We start from the raw sequence: 17,093 nt of genomic DNA, 5'->3' as shown, positions 1-17,093 counted from the left end.
TGGGAACAAATCACAGTTCTGTTTTACAAACACATTTTTTTGTTTTTTGGGGCGGGAGGGTATGCATATTTTTTTTCTTAACTCCTCGAGAGAATGCATATTCCTGTGTGTATGGTGTTGTAAGTCTTCTGGTGCTTGTCATCCGCTGTCACATAAAACAAAGTGTTGCAACACAAGCCTGGAAGGATTGCAGGGAAGTAACAGGCTGGGCATACAAAAAGTTTCTGGAAAGTTAAAGCTAGGGGGAAAAAGCAATGTATTCACAAAAAGTTTCAGAAATTAAACCTCAAAAAATGTCCCAGTTTTGTTGTGCTTTGTCTCGGACCATGTGTAAGCGAAACACTTGATGTTCTTACTCTGTGAAGGCTATGAACACATTTAGAAGGTGTCGATTTACGAAGACATGACAGTAGGGCAGGTTTTCCATCATTGTGTATTGCAAAGATATGAAACCACCTTTTCCTTAATTTATCAATAATATTTTCTGAAGGCAGTGGTGTAACAGAAAACCTATATCACCACAGTCCTTTTAAAATAGGCTTCCATGTGCTTTTCATAAGGAAGCTGAAGCCGGAAGTCCTGGGAAATCTTATCGCTGGCGCGTGTTACCTCTGGCGATAGCAGTTCTATTTCTGGTATTGATCACTTGACAAATAGGATTTAAGAAAAAAACTCTATGTCTAGCAAACAGCCATCTTGGTCAGTGATTTGGCTTTTCTGCATTTGAGAAATAGATGCATGTACTGCTACCACGTTGCCTGTTTCCTGTCATAGGCAGTGAGATGTATTAACAGCTCAGTTATCTCTGTGCTAAGGGACATACTGCAGCGATGCAGTATGTCTTAGCTCTGAAATGTATTAAAAAGAGAGTCATTGGAGAGGTGTTATGATAACTCACCCCTCTGGCGATATCTGTCCCGTCTCTATCACATCAGACTAGTGCTCCTGGGCGGCCATATTGTTCTTGCACAAGATTGTTGGATAAAAACGAGAACATTTAGAATGAACCATACAATCGCAAGGACGTCCAGAGGCAGTGGTGGGACCATAGCTCCATCCTCAGGTGGTGCTGTGTGTCATAAGACAAGCAATGAAAAGCTCAGCTTCTCATCACTTATGGCAGCATCATTATTAAACGGAAACCAAAGATGCATATGGAGAAATCTGATTTTCTACAGACTGCCTTTAGTACATTCTGGAGAAGCAGTAATAACTTTTTTTAAGGGTGAAAAAAGGGGTTGTCGCCAGTTGATACATTTGCCTCATAGTTTTGATAATCTCTGGACCGGGCCGCACCTCCACTCCTACTTGTGACCCAAGCTATAGGTTTGTGTGCTCAGAAAGTTACTGATCTACAACTGATGCTGTGTCTGTGTACTGAGTTGCTGGAACTGGCAGGGCTGCCATTGGGCGTCTCGGTACAAATCCAGGTGCCTGGGGCGTTTGCATATCCTCACACACTTGCTGCATACACGTTCCCAGCTGCGGCGGCATTATCATACATCTCTGAATCAGGCCCACAGTAAAGGAGTAAAACAGTTGCATAGTCTCGCAATACATCATCTTCCAGTCTTTTAATGGATAACAGAGTCTAAATTTGTTATATCTCCTCATTATTTATTGGAAGATTTGGATAGTCCTATAAGAGGGGTTTGCACCTGTGACCTTTGTGAGCCCTGATTTCTGATCTCATGTTTGGGGAAATCCACTCAAACTTCTTACAGAAACTTTGTTCTGACAATTGCAGTTATATTTTGCAGCAGCTACAGTATATCTCTCCTGCAGTCATTTTACTGGTAAGATGGATATTCAGAAAGTGCCAAGGTCTGTAAAGGAAAAGGGCCCCCTGGGCAGACTTAGTTGTTCATTAACATGATGGATTAAAGCCGGGTTTTGTTGTTTTCTGCATCGCCAAACGGAGACGCTTTTCTTTACATTGGGAGCTCAGTAGAGTTTGGCACCTGCTAAGTATGTCGGCTGAGTCACCTTGTTTGCAGTGGAAGCTCAGCATCCTCTGCAAAACATCCTCCTAAGTGGCAAGGAGGTGCTGATGGGGGGTGGGGGGGGGGGGGGAGAAACGTTAATTTACATTCAACGTTCCCATTACATGTACACACAGCATGAATGTGATTCCTGATTTCTTTTGCCATTTTAGGGGTCAGTATCTGTTTAAAAACAAGCCACCGGATGGAAAGACACCACCCAATTCCTTCTACAGAACACTTTATCCCAAAATTATCCAAGACATCGAGGTAAGCACGGCTAACACAATGCTATGTTGCAGTTAAAGAACAGTTACTCAGAAGACCTTCATTCATCCCAGCTCTTAGTTGATTTCTCGCCCCCCAAAAAGCAAAGTTATTAACTGATGCCATGGAATATCAGGATTGCTCATACAAGGAAATGAGTTGATTGAAACTTATAAGGTAACAGGAATGCCATAACAATTACATTGTTTGTTAACGTGCAAGACTAACCTTCCAAAACAATATAAATCTAATTAACAAAGTTATTAATCAATAATTACCAAATAATTAACAAGTAGATGTGCAAGTTTCCATTGAAAATATAAGTAGATGTCGAAGATTTTGTTACGTTTTAGCTACTTTGTTTAAATGTTCCCTTAGGATGTTCTCACAATATGTTCTCTTTGGTTATTTTGATAATCTTTTTTTAATTTTGCTATCTGTCTTCTTCCGCCTATCCCAGACGATAGAGTCCAACTGGCGCTGTGGGCGGCACAGCTTACAAAAGATTCATTGTCGGAGCGAAACAAGCAAAGGAGTCTACTGTTTACAGTATGACGACCAGAAGATAGTGAGCGGCCTCAGAGATAATACCATCAAGGTGAATTTTGCTGGAAATGTTCAGAGGTTTGGGGGTAAATGTACTAGCTGGAGCAATGCAAGCATGTTACCGATGAGTTTGCCTGATGGTTTAAAGGGGCAGTCATTTGTGCATATTGCACATGTGTTCTTGGCTGCATACGCATCTTTGCAAACAGTCGCATAAGCGATATGCAATTCAGTAATTTCCCTGCACATGCTGAATGGGCGCTTCTGGGTGTTAATGGGGCAGCAACAGTGCGAACGCATGCAGGTGATCTCATCTGTGGGTGTGCTGCCGGAGACTCTTCATATTCTGAGCCATACATATTTTCAGTGGACGCCATGCTCAGACGGATCTCCTGCACGTAGTATGGGAAAAGTGTAAGTGCCGGTGATGATGGCTGCTCTTGTGACCGGAGCAGTGCGTTTGCAAAGATGCCTACCACTCTGAATACGGATGTTTAGGTACATTAGCGTACTGTATGCTTTCGGTTAGCAACAGGCTACCAAAGTTGCATTCGCGTGAAGTTCTACTTAGGATCTAGCTGTATGTTTCATCCGTGAACGTCCTTAAAAGCAAATTAGGTCCCTATGTAAAATACTGTACATATATAAACGATGTATATGCATCTAGTTTCATATATCTTTGTTTTTAACATCTTGTTTTCTGTGCTTTTTCCTGTTGGACTCTCTTCCTTCTGAAGAAGCCAGGCTTCATTCTGGAATAAATATATATATATAAATTACCCAGCGCCAGCTGATAATTTAAATACCTGCTGCTTCTTTAGTGGGTATACTCTTCCCACTTAACGTAGAACAAGAAACAAAAATTCTCCACAATACTATTGGATTTAATGATTACAAAGCATAGTACATGAATATAGAAACAATCAATATTTTTATGATAAAATAGATTACCGGCCGGTAAATAGAATTAACCCCATTTAAAAAGCACATCAGGGAATTCACAATGAATCTAAAATATAAGTGTTACTTTTGGAACTTAGAATGTCCAAAAGCAGAAGGTTGGTGTCACCCTAGATGGAATCCTTAATGCCCGAGCACAGTTTTAGAAATATAAAAAGTGCTCCAGGCCGCTGGTAGTTAATCCTTTAGATGCGGACATATCCAGAGGAACAGTAAGGAGTGCCTTGCTATAATTTGTATTAAAGTTGCAGTGAATCACCGATGATTTTCATTAGCGTTCCGCTACTGTTCAGCGCATCACAGCAGGCATACAGAGTAAAGAACACTCTCCTCTCCACAGTCCCGGGCTACTCACTGGCGGTCTGTGTTAAGGAGCGTTGCTCCCGCCTTGAGACACCGTCTCAGGTGTAGAACAAGTAGGACGGTGAGCACTCTCCTGCTCTTAGTGTCGGGCTGCACGCTGGCCGTCTGTGCCGGAAGCACCGCTCCCACTACAAGTACCGTAACAGGTACAAGGTGCAATTGTCCCGTTCTGCTCCTTAGTGTGGGGGAATCAATAAAAGCCGGCTGGTATTATACAAGTGGTTAACGCGTTTCCCCGCCTTACGGTCAAGTCGACAGCTTCCTCAGAACGTGATAGAGCTGATCTGCACACAGGAGTGTGTTTAAACGCATTGTGCGCCCGTGCACAGGTGTACTTGATGTATATTACAAGCCTCCAATCCATGTGAAGAGGCATTTCCTTAAAGTTACAATGTTGCAAATAAAAATTGCTTAGTGCAACATATATAGCACAAAGCATAGTTTTACTATATTAACACAATGTTAGCATTTACGTGTATATAATATCAATTTTCTACAGTTGGCAGAGAAGAAATGGTCACCTATCCATTCCACAGCACCAAATAGACAAAAAAATAAATAAATAAACAATTATATACAATTATAAATTATTAAATAAACCATTATTATATAGAGGTCATTTTTTCCTTCTATTAAGTTTCAGCGTATTGTGGATTCCTTTTACAATTTAAATCCAATCTACAAGGTAAGTATAGAAAATAATGGACTATGGCCTATATGCACGAAAACATAAAGATCATATACATAGGTATTTATATCATAAGATATATACACAAAAAGAACTATCCTAATTGGTACAGAGAAGAATAGAATATGGCACATATGCACAAACGCATAGAGAACATATACATAGGTATATATATCATAAAATATAAACACACAAAAATAAAATATCCCCTCCCTTTTTCCTTTCACAGGCCCAGATAGACATTTATAAGCATTAAATGTTTTTCAACTTGATAGTGTCATTAAGCCCATAAGGAACTAGGGATTCAAGTCTGTAGATCCAATATGCCTCCCTTCTACAAAGCATATTGAATCTATCACCCCCCCCCCCTTTTCGTAAATTTAATTGACTCAATCGCTCTAACATTAATTCTACATAAAGAATCCGATTTTATACATTGGGATACATGGCTTGAGCGGGGATGTGTCTTAATGCCTTTATTTATATTACGCCAGTGTTCCATAAAACTAATGTGTAACGTGCGTGTTGTCCTCCCAACATACTGTTTCCCATGGCCGCATTGAATTACATAAATTATATATGTGGACCTGCAATTCATAAAATCTTTAATTGGAAACACTTTCCCACTAGTGTTAGAAGTGAAATCTGTGGCTTTTCTTAAGGCATGTATACATGTGGCACATGTAGGTTTACCACATGCATGAAAGCCTTTTGGTCTCTCTGGAATCCAAGTTTTGTTGGGAACCTTTTCTTGTTGGTAATGGCTCTTTACTAATAGCGATTGTAGGTTAGTAGATTTCCTAAAGATAACTGTACCTCCCAAGTCCACATTTTCACGCAGTACACCATCTAGTTTGAGCAAGGATGAGTTCTTCTTAATGATGGACCTAATTTTATGAGCACAGTTATTATACTATGTAGTAAAAAAAGCAGACTTGTCTGTATTACGTTTGTTCCTAGATGTTTTGGTTGTCTGTAATAACCTCTCTCTATCTAATTGATTGACCTCTTCCAGAGCTTTTTGCAAGATAATTTCTGGATAACCTTGTTCTAAAAAGGGCTGGTAGATTTTCTCCACCTGTTCTTTAAAGCTACTATCTGTACCACAATTTCTCTTTATTCTTGTGAATTGTCCCTTTGGGATGTTTATTTTCCAAGAATCTTTGTGTGAACTGATAAAATTCAAATAACGGTTTTGATCAACCGGTTTTATAAATGTTTGTGTGGTTAATTGGCCTTGTTTGACGCACCGCGCAATATCCAGGATATTAATACACGTGTTTTGAATATTGGAAGTAAAACACAATCCAAATTGATTATTATTCAAACTGCCTACAAATTCCTGTGCTGACAATAAATCCCCATCCCAAATGAAAAACAAATAGTCTATAAATCTACCATAAAGGGCACGTAGTATGGGAAAAGTGTAAGTGCCGGTGATGATGGCTGCTCTTGTGACCGGAGCAGTGCGTTTCCAAAGATGCCTACCACTCTGAATACGGATGTTTAGGTACATTAGCGTACTGTTTGCTTTCGGTTAGCAACAGGCTGCCAAAGTTGCGTTCGTGTGAAGTTCTACTTAGGATCTAGCTGTATGTTTAATCCGTGAACGTCCTTTAAAAGCAAATTAGGTCCTTATGTAAAATACTGTAGATATATAAACAATGTATATGCATCTAGTTTCATATATCTTTGTTTTTAACATCTTGTTTTCTGTGCTTTTTCCTGTTGGACTCTCTTCCATCTGAAGAAGCCAGGCTTCATTCTGGAAGCCCAGCTCAAAGTGGACCTGATTCACAGGTGTAGGTTAATCACGATGCTGCTGAGTCTTCATAGGCAACGGATCTGAGAAGATATACAAATATTACAGGCGCTGTCCATTTTACAGACATCCCACTGATGGATTCTCAGATCCGCCACTTACATACAAAGATACAGCATGAACGAAAATTAGTCTCACCATCGGACCTTTCCATTTCCATCGCAATTAAGACGTCTGGGCCAGTGATACTTAGTCCAAATTTGCAGCTGCAGGATGCAACATGCCCCCAAAACGGTCGTGACTCACCTGTGTTTTATTAGCCACTCCCCTCTTACCTCCGCTGTCACAAGACCATTGTGGCACATCTGTGAAAATATCAAAGATTGCATCCACCTCTGAATCAGGCACCATATGTGAGCAACTGCTCTAGAACAAATTACAGAAATTCATAGCCATGATCCTATTCTAGAACCTATTGTTACTATACTAAGGGAATTGTATTGGACTGGGACACTGATTTTTGTTATTATTATAGAAGACCCTTTAAGAATACCTTGATAGTTTTATTGTCTATACAGTACTTTTTCTGTTTTTTGTTTTGTTTTTTTACGGTGAGTATAAAGTCAGTCTGTCAACAAATACTTCCAAAAATTTCCCCAAAACGAAATGATTACAATGCTCGTAAATGAAAGGCTAGTGATATAAAAGTGGGGGTTTAGGAGCAGCTCGGAAAATTGTTTACATTGCATCTAGTTGTGTTATTGTGGTGTTGTATTCTCTCAATATTTACCCTTTTCTCCCATTTTAGATCTGGGATAAAAATACATTGGAGTGTAAACGAGTACTGACAGGTCACACTGGGTCCGTTCTATGCCTACAGTATGATGAGCGAGTAATCATTACTGGCTCCTCGGACTCCACAGTCAGGTATCTAGCTATTACTGAGTGTTCATCGCTGCATAAGCGAATACAAGAAACAACAACCATTCTCTCCCTATCCAGGTTGTGCTATAAATAATGTGCTTGCGATGCAGTAACCCATATGTAAGCATTGCAGCTATAGGCGTAAATGTAATCGGGTGCTGGAGTTTGTGCGAGTCTGCCTGTATCTTTAAAGCAGCAATAATTTGCAAAGTAAAACCAACCTGGATTTGCCTTGTTAATTATTGCCGCTTTAAAAATAGACATTCTTGCACAAACGCCTGCACCTCTGGCTTCTCACATCTATTACATTTACTCCTTAGTCTGCTTTTGTAGCTTTATCAAGTCTCTGTAATTTATCTGCTAACATTCGAAAGATCACCAGATTCGAATGTTCTTAGTGGAGTCTTGACATATAAATAGATTGTTGCGCGCTACCCTGGGCTGGCATTCCACTGCAGGATTGTTAAAAAGTAAAAAACTGTTGATAAGTAAAAAGTAGAGTTTAATAGGTATTCTGAAGTCTGAAGATGCATCTCATTGCAGCATGTTTGGTTTTATTGTGCATCTGGTGTTAGTATGGCGGGGAAGTTGATTGGTCTTCGTGCCCTTGGGGTGCCTCCGTTTCTGTTTAGATAAAAAACAGAGCCCTACGGAGTGCCGCAAATCCACATTTAGCTTATTTGAATTAAAGGTGCAGAATAGAATAGAGGAATTGACGTTGGTATTAGATTAAGTCTCAAGAAATGAAGTGATTAATAATTGACCGTAAATGAATAATCCTTATGACTGGAAGAAACAAGCTAAGTAATTATCCCTGAGTGAAAGGATAGTTCCGCATTATATGTTCTTTCTCAAGCTGCCCTTACATAGGCAGAGCTGATGCTAAGCCACGGGATTGTTTTTTGTTTGGTCACCAACGAACGGTTAATTTGAAGTCCGTTTGTTCCGGAGGATTCTCTTATGGAATCTGAACATTCGGCTTGGAATCATTGATTTGTGTTTGCAGTGATGTCTGTCCTTCGCTTGGGCAGCGTGGGGCCTTTTCAGTAATTAGTCTTTTACGTTTCTCTCCTTAGCCTTTTACAATCAGTTTAAGGAGATGAGAGCCCTTGTAATAAAAAGCAGTAATGTGGAAGAGGCTCTGTAGTCTCCCTGTAGTTTGTAGCTGTTGGTTTGCTGAAGATGCAGCGTGAGACTTTTAATGTTAATGGCTACAATAAACGTATAAAGGCAAGTCTTTTTTCTGTAGTTGTCTTACAGATATTTTAAAGGGAAAGTAATCTTGAAAAATTAGAGGGTCATATTAATTTGCACTGAAAGGGGGGAGTTCAGTTAGCTGGGGTAGTTTTGGGATTTTTTTAGACCCAGGGCTCTTTTAGAGCTCCTTTTTCTTCCCGGTAAATTACCATGTTTACAGGCACTGGCCTGTAGAAACTGGGAGAAGTTCCTGGACCTATGGGTTAACATGGCCATGGCACCCGAAAAAAGGGTATTTAATGCGCATTCTTTTCGAGCCTGCGGTAAATTACCGCAGCTAATTGAATTCCCATCCCCTCCAAAGGGTTCCTGCACCCAAATATTAACATTTTCCAATTCAACCATTATGTATTTTTACTGTTTGTCCTGTGTTTTGTTTATAATGTTACTGAAAACTGTTCTAGGCCTTCTGGATTCCAATATTTAATGACTGCTCATTTATTCCTACGGACACCATGCCTGTCTTATGGAAAATGGGTTAATGTTAGCTGTCAATGCTCCTCCTCTTGGCTTTGTTAAGGGTGCATGGTTTAGCTCTCAACTCCAGTCCCCAAGTTCCTCCAACAGGTCATGTTTTCAGGATTTCGATTTGTGAATATGTGATAATTACTGACCCAGCAAAATACATCAACTCATCTGTGCATGATTAAAGAACCCTAAAATATGACCTCCTGGAGGTACTTGAAGATTGGAGTTGAGAACCACTGTTGTAGGTAGTGTGCAGCCTTCAAACTGCAAGCCCCTGACCATCCCATGTAAAGTACATACATCTAACGTCAGGAGTAGCGCTGAAACAGCGATTCTCCTACCCAAGCACTTTGAATTTAAAATGTAAAGAAAATTAGATCTTATATCATTTTATTTATTTATCAAATATATATTTCTGTCACAGAGCCTGGAGTATTCTCATATTCTGTCGTGAGTTATGCAGTACACAACAGACATCCTTATCTATCATACTGTATGTTAAATGCTTTAAAAAATAGTCAATTTCTAGTGCTCCCTCTGTATAACCATAGCATAAAACACAGACCAAAACCGTTTCTTCTCTCCCCTCAGTTACTTATGTAGCACATACATATTAGACAGCTCTGAACAGAAAATATGCTGTTTTGTAGTCTCGCCATTTGCCTAAGCATCTCTCCGTCCTGTCTGCAAGCATGCTTTTAAATCGTATGCAGTGTTATCATTCAGGTCTTATTGAACAATACAGTTTTTCTAATGAACCTTTTGCCATGATATCTTTTACTACATAAAGGAAAAAACTCTTTCAAGGTTGACTGGTCCTCGTTTCAATTGATTTATTTGAAGCGTCCGGTTTGTGCCACTGCTTATTTGTTTCATTGTAATGTTTCTTAAGGCGCAAAAGGCTAGATGTTTTGGAATTGTCCGTCTCATTTTGCAGTTCACGAAAGGCCACGAGGAAAAGATAAATTGTTTTTATTTATTTGTGGTTGACATTTATTCTACCTTCAAATGTTACCATATATAAGTTACAGGTGAATACTAGAACATTGTGCACTGGAATTTTATTTATCTCCTAAAACTTTTGTTTGGTGCACTTTGGGTATTCTTTCAAACACTCATCTACAGTCCCCTAGTAAATGGAGTACAGGTTAGGCTTTGTATTCACAGGTTTCAAAGTACGGTGTAATACATGTACAGATGTGTCCTCACTTATTGGTTGTCTGTTCATCATGTGGCGTGAGGCCTGACTTTGCCGGTCCGAGTCTTAGTTGCATCGCAAATGCAGGGAACAGCCACTCACATTGTACCACAATTTGGCACTACAGTAATAAAAAGGCACACTTGTAAATTGTACTGACATTCAAAGTCAGTGTTTCCAATGTCGCTACGACCATTCACCTTTTGTCCAGTACCTGCGGTTGACAGCGTTCTGTTAGTAGAGTGACATCAAGTTTCGGATGTTGCCTGCTCAATTATTTTGCGTTTACTGCAAACTGAACACGTTGAGATCACTGGAGTGTCTTCCAGTGAGCTCCGTGAACAAGTCCGAAGATTATATAATTTCTATTTCTCATACGTCCTAGAGGATGCTGGGGATGCTTCAAGAACCATGGGGTATAGACGGGATCCGCAGGCTCCAGTTAGTTTCTGTGCCCAGTGAGACTGGATGCACACTGAGCAGCTCTCCAGAGTTTCTCAGAAAAAATACTTTTTGTTAGGTTTATTATTTTCAGGGAGGCCTGTTGGCACCAGGCTCCCTGCATCGTGGGACTGAGGGGAGAGAAGCAGACCTACTTCTGTGAGTTTCAAGGCTCTGCGTCTTAGGCTACTGGACACCATTAGCTCCAGAGGGTCTGATCGCTAGGTACGCCTAGAAGCTCGTTCCCGGAGCCGCGCCGTCAACCCCCTTGCAGAGCCAGAAGTCAGAAGCCGGGTGAGTAGAAGAAGATCAGAAGACTTCAGTGACGGTAGAAGATTTCAGTGACGGCTTTTGAGGTACCGCGCTGCGCGCCAAGCTCCCACATACAAAACGGCACTGCAGGGCGCAGGGGGGGGGGGTGCCCTGGGCAGCATAAAACCTCAAATAGCGACTGGCACAAGTGTATACAGTGCCTGGGCACTAAATACAGACCCCCGCTAGTATAAATATGTAAAAGTAAGCGGGACTGAAGTGCGCCATTAAGGGGCCGTGGCTTAGCCCTCACAGTTCTGCCCAGCGCCATTTTCTCTTCACAGCTGCAGAGACGCTGAGCCTGGCCTCCCACACTACTGTACAAGTAACAGGGTGCAAAACGGGGGGGGGGACACAAGTGATTTGGTGCTATTTTATGGAATTTAAAAGCACTAACAGGTCTGTGCAGTATATTACTCGCTTCAGAACCGGGATAGGCACTGGGTTGTGAGCTGGCAGAACTCCCTCTGTGTTTCTCTAACAGGCTTTGCTGTGGGTCTGTCTCCTATAGCCCCAGTGTGGTTGTGGGTGTCGGTACGCATGTGTCGACATGTCTGAGGCTAAGTGCTCTTCCCAGGAGGAGGCTGGAGTGGGGACAGAAAAGGCTGTGGAATTGACCGCGTCGGCACCGCCGACGGCTGATTGGGTAAATATGTTGAGTGTTTTGAATGCAAATGTGGCTCAGTTGACTAAGAAATTAGATAAATCTGAGTCTAAGAACCGGACATGGAGGAAATCCATGGAGGATGCATTGTCGCAAGCTCAGACCCCTTCGGGGTCACAGAAACGTGCATTTACCCAGATAGCAGATACAGATACCGACACGGACTCTGATTCCAGTGTCGACTATAGTGATCCTAAACTGGCTAAGAGCATTCAGTACATGATTGTGGCGATAAAAGACGTATTACATATCACGAGGACCCTGCTGTTCCTGATACAAGGGTCTGTATGTTTAAACGAAAGAAACCTGAGGTAACGTTTCCTCCCTCTCATGAACTGAACGCTCTTTTTGAAAAGGCTTGGGAAAATCCTGACAAGAAGGTACAGGTTCCCAAAAGAATTCCAGTGCCATATCCATTCCCCTCTGGGGACAGGGAAAAGTGGGAGTCATCCCCCTCCTGACACGGCAGCCCTAAAGGATCCTGCGGATCGTAAGCAGGAAAATACACTAAAATCCATTTATGTCATCTGAGATAGATACCCTGGACAGGGATAGCGTGCTTTTGACTCTGGGTCATATCAGGGACGCTGCAGCATATTTAAAAGAAGCTGCAAGGGATATTGGCCTTTTGAGATCAAGGGCCAATGCCATGGCGGTCTCTGCTAGGAGGGCATTGTGGATTCATCAATGGAATGCTGATGCTGACTCTAAGAAGACTATGGAGTCTCTACCGTTTAACGGTAGTGTTTTGTTTGGTGACTGCCTGACTGACCTGGTATCTACGGCTACCGCGGGTAAGTCGTCATTGTTACCTTATGTTCCTGCACAACAAAAGAAAACGCCCCACTATCAGATGCAGTCCTTTCGGCCCAATAAATTCAAACAAGGACGAGGGTCCTCCTTCCTTGCTGCGAGAGGAAGAGGAAAGGGAAAAAGGTCACAGGCTGTGGCAAGTTCCCAAGAACAGAAGTCCTCTCCAGCTTCTACCAAATCCACCGCATGACGCTGGGGCTCCTCTGCGGGAGTCCGCACCGGTGGGGGCACGTCTCAAACTCTTCAGTCAGGTTTGGGTTCACTCGGCCCTGGATCCTTGGATATTAGAAATAGTAACCTAAGGGTACAAATTAGAGTTTCAAGACGTGCCCCCTCACCGATTTTTGAAATCGGCCTTATAATAATAATAATAATAATAATTTTATTTATATAGCGCTCTTTCTCCAATAGGACTCAAGGCGCTTAACAGATACATAGCATAAAATAGTACAGAAAATAATAAAGTACAATTTCATAAAATACAGAAGCATGAAGATACTAAAAGGGACATTATGGAAATGCTTGAGTAAACAGAAAAGTCTTGAGTCTACTTTTGAAGGATTCTATAGTTGGGGCCTCGCACTGTGCGGGGAAGTGAGTTCCATAGAGTCGGAGCCGCATGACTAAAAGCTCGACCCCCAGATGAATTACGGTAGGTTCTAGGTACTGCTAAAAGTCCTTCATCTACAGATCGCAGTAATCGAGTGGGGCAGTATTGGGTCAGAAGCTGTTTCAGGTACCTTGGGCCTTGGTCATGTAATGCTTTGAAACTCAGTAAGCCAATCTTGAAGATGATTCGCCATCTTACAGGCAGCCAGTGAAGGGAGTAGAGGATGGGTGTTATGTGGCTAGAACGGGGCTGGTTGGTTAATAGCCTGGCAGCTGTGTTTTGCACCAGCTGTAAGCGTTGCAATTCTTTTGCTGGTAGACCAAGGTAGAGGGCATTACAGTAGTCTAAACGAGATGATACAAATGCATGTATGACTTTTGGCATATCACCTGAGGGAATTAAGTGCTTGATTCTGGCTATGTTCCTCAGGTGAAAGAATGAGGATTTGATTGTGGCTGATATCTGATGTTTAAGTGTCAAGCCACCATCCAGGACAACGCCAAGATTCTGCACATGATCACTGGTCTGTAATTCTGAATCCCCGAGTGCAAGTCCAGTTGGTTGGCTATGCTGCAGTCTTGTCCTTTGATGTTGCGGTCGTATCATAAGGACCTCTGTTTTATCCGGGTTCAGTCGCAGCCAACTGGCGCTCATCCACTCCTGTAGTTCAGCTAGACAGCCATTTAGGGTTGCTATTGGGAGCCTTGACAGCTTCTCTTCCAGAAAGGGAGGTAGTATGCGCTGCAATACTAAAGCTGTGTCAAAATCAAGTCGTTGTCACTGTACCCCCCGTCACAACAGGGGGAGGGCTTTTATTCGAGTCTGTTCGTGGTCCCGAAGCCAGACGGCTCAGTCAGACCGATCCTGAACCTCAAATCCCTCAATTTCTTTCTAAAAAAATTCAAGATGGAATCTCTCCAAGCAGTGATCTCCAGTCTGGAGTAGGGGGATTTTATGGTGTCCGTCGACATAAGGATGCATACTTACACGTCCCCATATATCCTCCACATCAGGCTTACCTGAGGTTTGCTGTTCAGGATTGTCATTACCAATTTCAGACGTTGCCGTTTGGTCTGTCCACGGCTCTGAGGATTTTCACCAAGGTTATGGCGGAAATGATGGTTCTCCTGCGCAAGCAGGGAATCACAAATATCCCGTACTTGGACGATCTTCTCATAAAGGCGAGATCCAATGAGCAATTGCTGAAAAACGTTGCGTTCTCACTGACTATTCTGCAACATCATGGTTGGCTCCTAAACTTGCCAAAATCACAGTTGGTTCCGACGACACGGCTGTCGTTCCTGGGTATGATTCTGGATACAGAATTACAGAGAGTTTTTCTTCCAGTGGAAAAGGCTCTGGAAATACAGAACATGGTAAAACAGATTCTGAAACCGGCAAGAGTGTCGATTCTTCAATGCACTCGGTTACTGGGGAAGATGGTGGTGGCCTAGGAGGCCATTCAGTATGGCAGGTTCCATGCCAGGGTTTTCAGTGGGACCTGTTGGACAAGTGGTCAGGGTCTCACCTGACCATGCACCGGAAAATAATCTTATCTTCCAGGACCAGGATCTCCCTCCTGTGGTGGCTGCACAGTTCTCACCTTCTGGAGGGACGCAGGTTCAGGATTCAGGATTGGATCCTGGTGACCACAGATGCAAGTCTCCGAGGCTGGGGAGCAGTCACACAGGGGAGAAATTTTCAAGGAAAATGGTCAAGCCAGGAAGCTTGTCTGCACGTAAACATTCTGGAATTAATGGCCATTTACAACTGCATTCTGCAAGCGGAACATCTTCGCGGTTTGCCCGTCTTGATTCAGTCAACAGCAGTGGCGTACTTAAACCGCCAGGGCGGAACAAAGAGCAGAGCGGCAATGGCCGAAGCCACGAAAGTTCTTCGCTGGGCGGAGAGACATGCAAGCGCTCTGTCAGCAGTCTTCATTCCTGGAGTAGACAACTGGGATGCAGACTTCCTCAGCAGACACGATCTCCATCCAGGAGAGTAGGGTCTTCATCAAGAGGTCTTTGCAGAAGTGACAAGTCGTTGGGGAATTCCTCAAATAGACATGATGGCCTCAACAAGAAACTTCAGAGATATTGTTCCAGGTCGAGGGACCCTCAAGCAATAGCGGAGGATGCCCTAGTGACACCGTGGGTGTTTCCGTCGGTCTATGTGTTCCCTCCACTTCCACTCATTCCAAAGGTGATAAAGATTATAAGAAGAACAAGGGTTCAGGCGATACTCATTGTTCCAGATTGGCCAAAGAGGGCCTGGTATCCAGATCTTCAGGAGTTGCTCATAGAAGATCCCTGGCCTCTTCCTCTACGGGAGGACCTGTTACAACAAGGACCGTGCGTGTATCAAGACTTACCGCGGCTGCGTTTGACGGCATGGCGGTTGAATGCCAAATCCTAGCCTGGGAGGGTATTCCTAGTGAAGTCATTACCACACTTCTTCAGGCTAGAAAAGAAGTAACTGCAAAGCATTACCACCGTATTTGGAGGAAATCTATGTCTTGGTGTGAATCCAAGAAGGCTCCTACGGAAGAATTTCAGCTGGGGCGTTTGCTCCATTTTTTTTGCAAGCAGGTGTGGATGCGGTCCTAAAGTTAGGCTCTGTTAAAGTACAAATTTCGGCCTTATCAATCTTCTTTCAGAAAGAATTGGCCTCCCTTCCAGAAGTTCAGACCTTCGTGAAAGGCGTGCTACACATCCACCCTCCATTTGTGCCCCCTGTGGCACCGTGGGATCTTAATGTGGTATTGCAGTTCCTGCAATCTCATTGGTTTGAACCTTTACGAAAGGTTGAGTTAAAAGTCCTTACTTGGAAAGTAGTCATGTTGTTGGCCTTGCCATCCGCAAGGCGGGTATCTGAGTTGGCGGCTTTGTCTCACAAAAGCCCCTATTTAATCTTCCATGCTGATAGAGCGGAGGTGAGAACTCGTCAGCAATTTCTACCAAAAGTGGTTTCATCATGTCACGTAAACCAGCCTATTGTGGTGCCAGTGGCTACTGTTGCCTTGGCGGAATCGAAGTCTCTCGATGTGGTCAGAGCTTTGAAAATCTATGTCGCCAGAAAGGCGCAGATTAGGAAAACAGAGGCTCTGTTTGTCCTGTGGGCTTCCAACAAGATTGGGGCTCCTGCTTCCAAGCAGACTATTGTGCGCTGGATCTGTAATACGATTCAGCAGGCTCATTCTACGGCAGGATTGCCGTTACCGAAATCAGTAAAAGCCCATTCTACCAGAAAGGTGGGCTCATCCTGGGCGGCTGCCTGAGGGGTCTCGGCATTACAGCTTGCCGGGCTGCTACTTGGTCGGGATCAAACACCTTTGCGAAGTTTTACAAGTTTGATACCCTGGCTGAGGAGGACCACTTGTTTGGTCAATCGGTGCTGCAGAGTCATCCGCACTCTCCCGCCTGTTCTAGAGCTTTGGTATAAACCCCATGTTTCTTGAAGCATCCCCAGCATCCTCTAGGACGTATGAGAAAATAGGATTTTAATACCTACCGGTAAATCCTTTTCTCTTAGTCCGTAGAGGATACTGGGCGCCCGTCCCAGTGCGGGCTGTATCTGCAGTTATGGGTTATGGTTACACACATGTTGTGTTGAGTTCAGTCAGTCTGTGGCTGATGTTATTCATGCCGTTGCATGCGTTGTTGTTGAATGCCATGTTGTACGGCGTGTTTGAGGTGTGAGCTGGTATGTATCTCACCTTAGTTTAAAAATTAAATAAATCCTTTTCCTCTAAATATCAGTCTCCCTGGGCACAGTTCCTATAACTGGAGTCTGGAGGAGGGGCATAGAGGGAGGAGCCAATTCACATCCCTTTTAAAGT

The 17,093-nt window shown here is 42.9% G+C and overlaps 1 protein-coding gene across 5 annotated transcripts in view; it reads left to right on the top strand.

Annotated features, from left to right (window-relative positions):
- The window catches only part of BTRC (beta-transducin repeat containing E3 ubiquitin protein ligase), a 410,877-nt gene that overhangs the window by 355,482 nt on the left and 38,302 nt on the right, over positions 1-17,093 (top strand). For all 5 annotated transcript variants that reach the window (XM_063961896.1, XM_063961897.1, XM_063961895.1 and 2 more), the window contains 3 exons: positions 2,156-2,252; positions 2,710-2,847; positions 7,377-7,495. In XM_063961896.1, coding sequence (XP_063817966.1) covers positions 2,156-2,252; positions 2,710-2,847; positions 7,377-7,495 — 354 coding nt within the window. The remainder of the gene's footprint in view (positions 1-2,155; positions 2,253-2,709; positions 2,848-7,376; positions 7,496-17,093) is intronic.

Source organism: Pseudophryne corroboree, chromosome 3 (genome assembly GCF_028390025.1).
Source record: "Pseudophryne corroboree isolate aPseCor3 chromosome 3, aPseCor3.hap2, whole genome shotgun sequence".
NCBI classification, from domain to species: Eukaryota; Metazoa; Chordata; class Amphibia; order Anura; family Myobatrachidae; genus Pseudophryne; species Pseudophryne corroboree.
The sequence above is the reverse complement of the archived record's forward strand: the minus strand, read 5'-3'. Positions and strand labels throughout refer to the sequence as shown.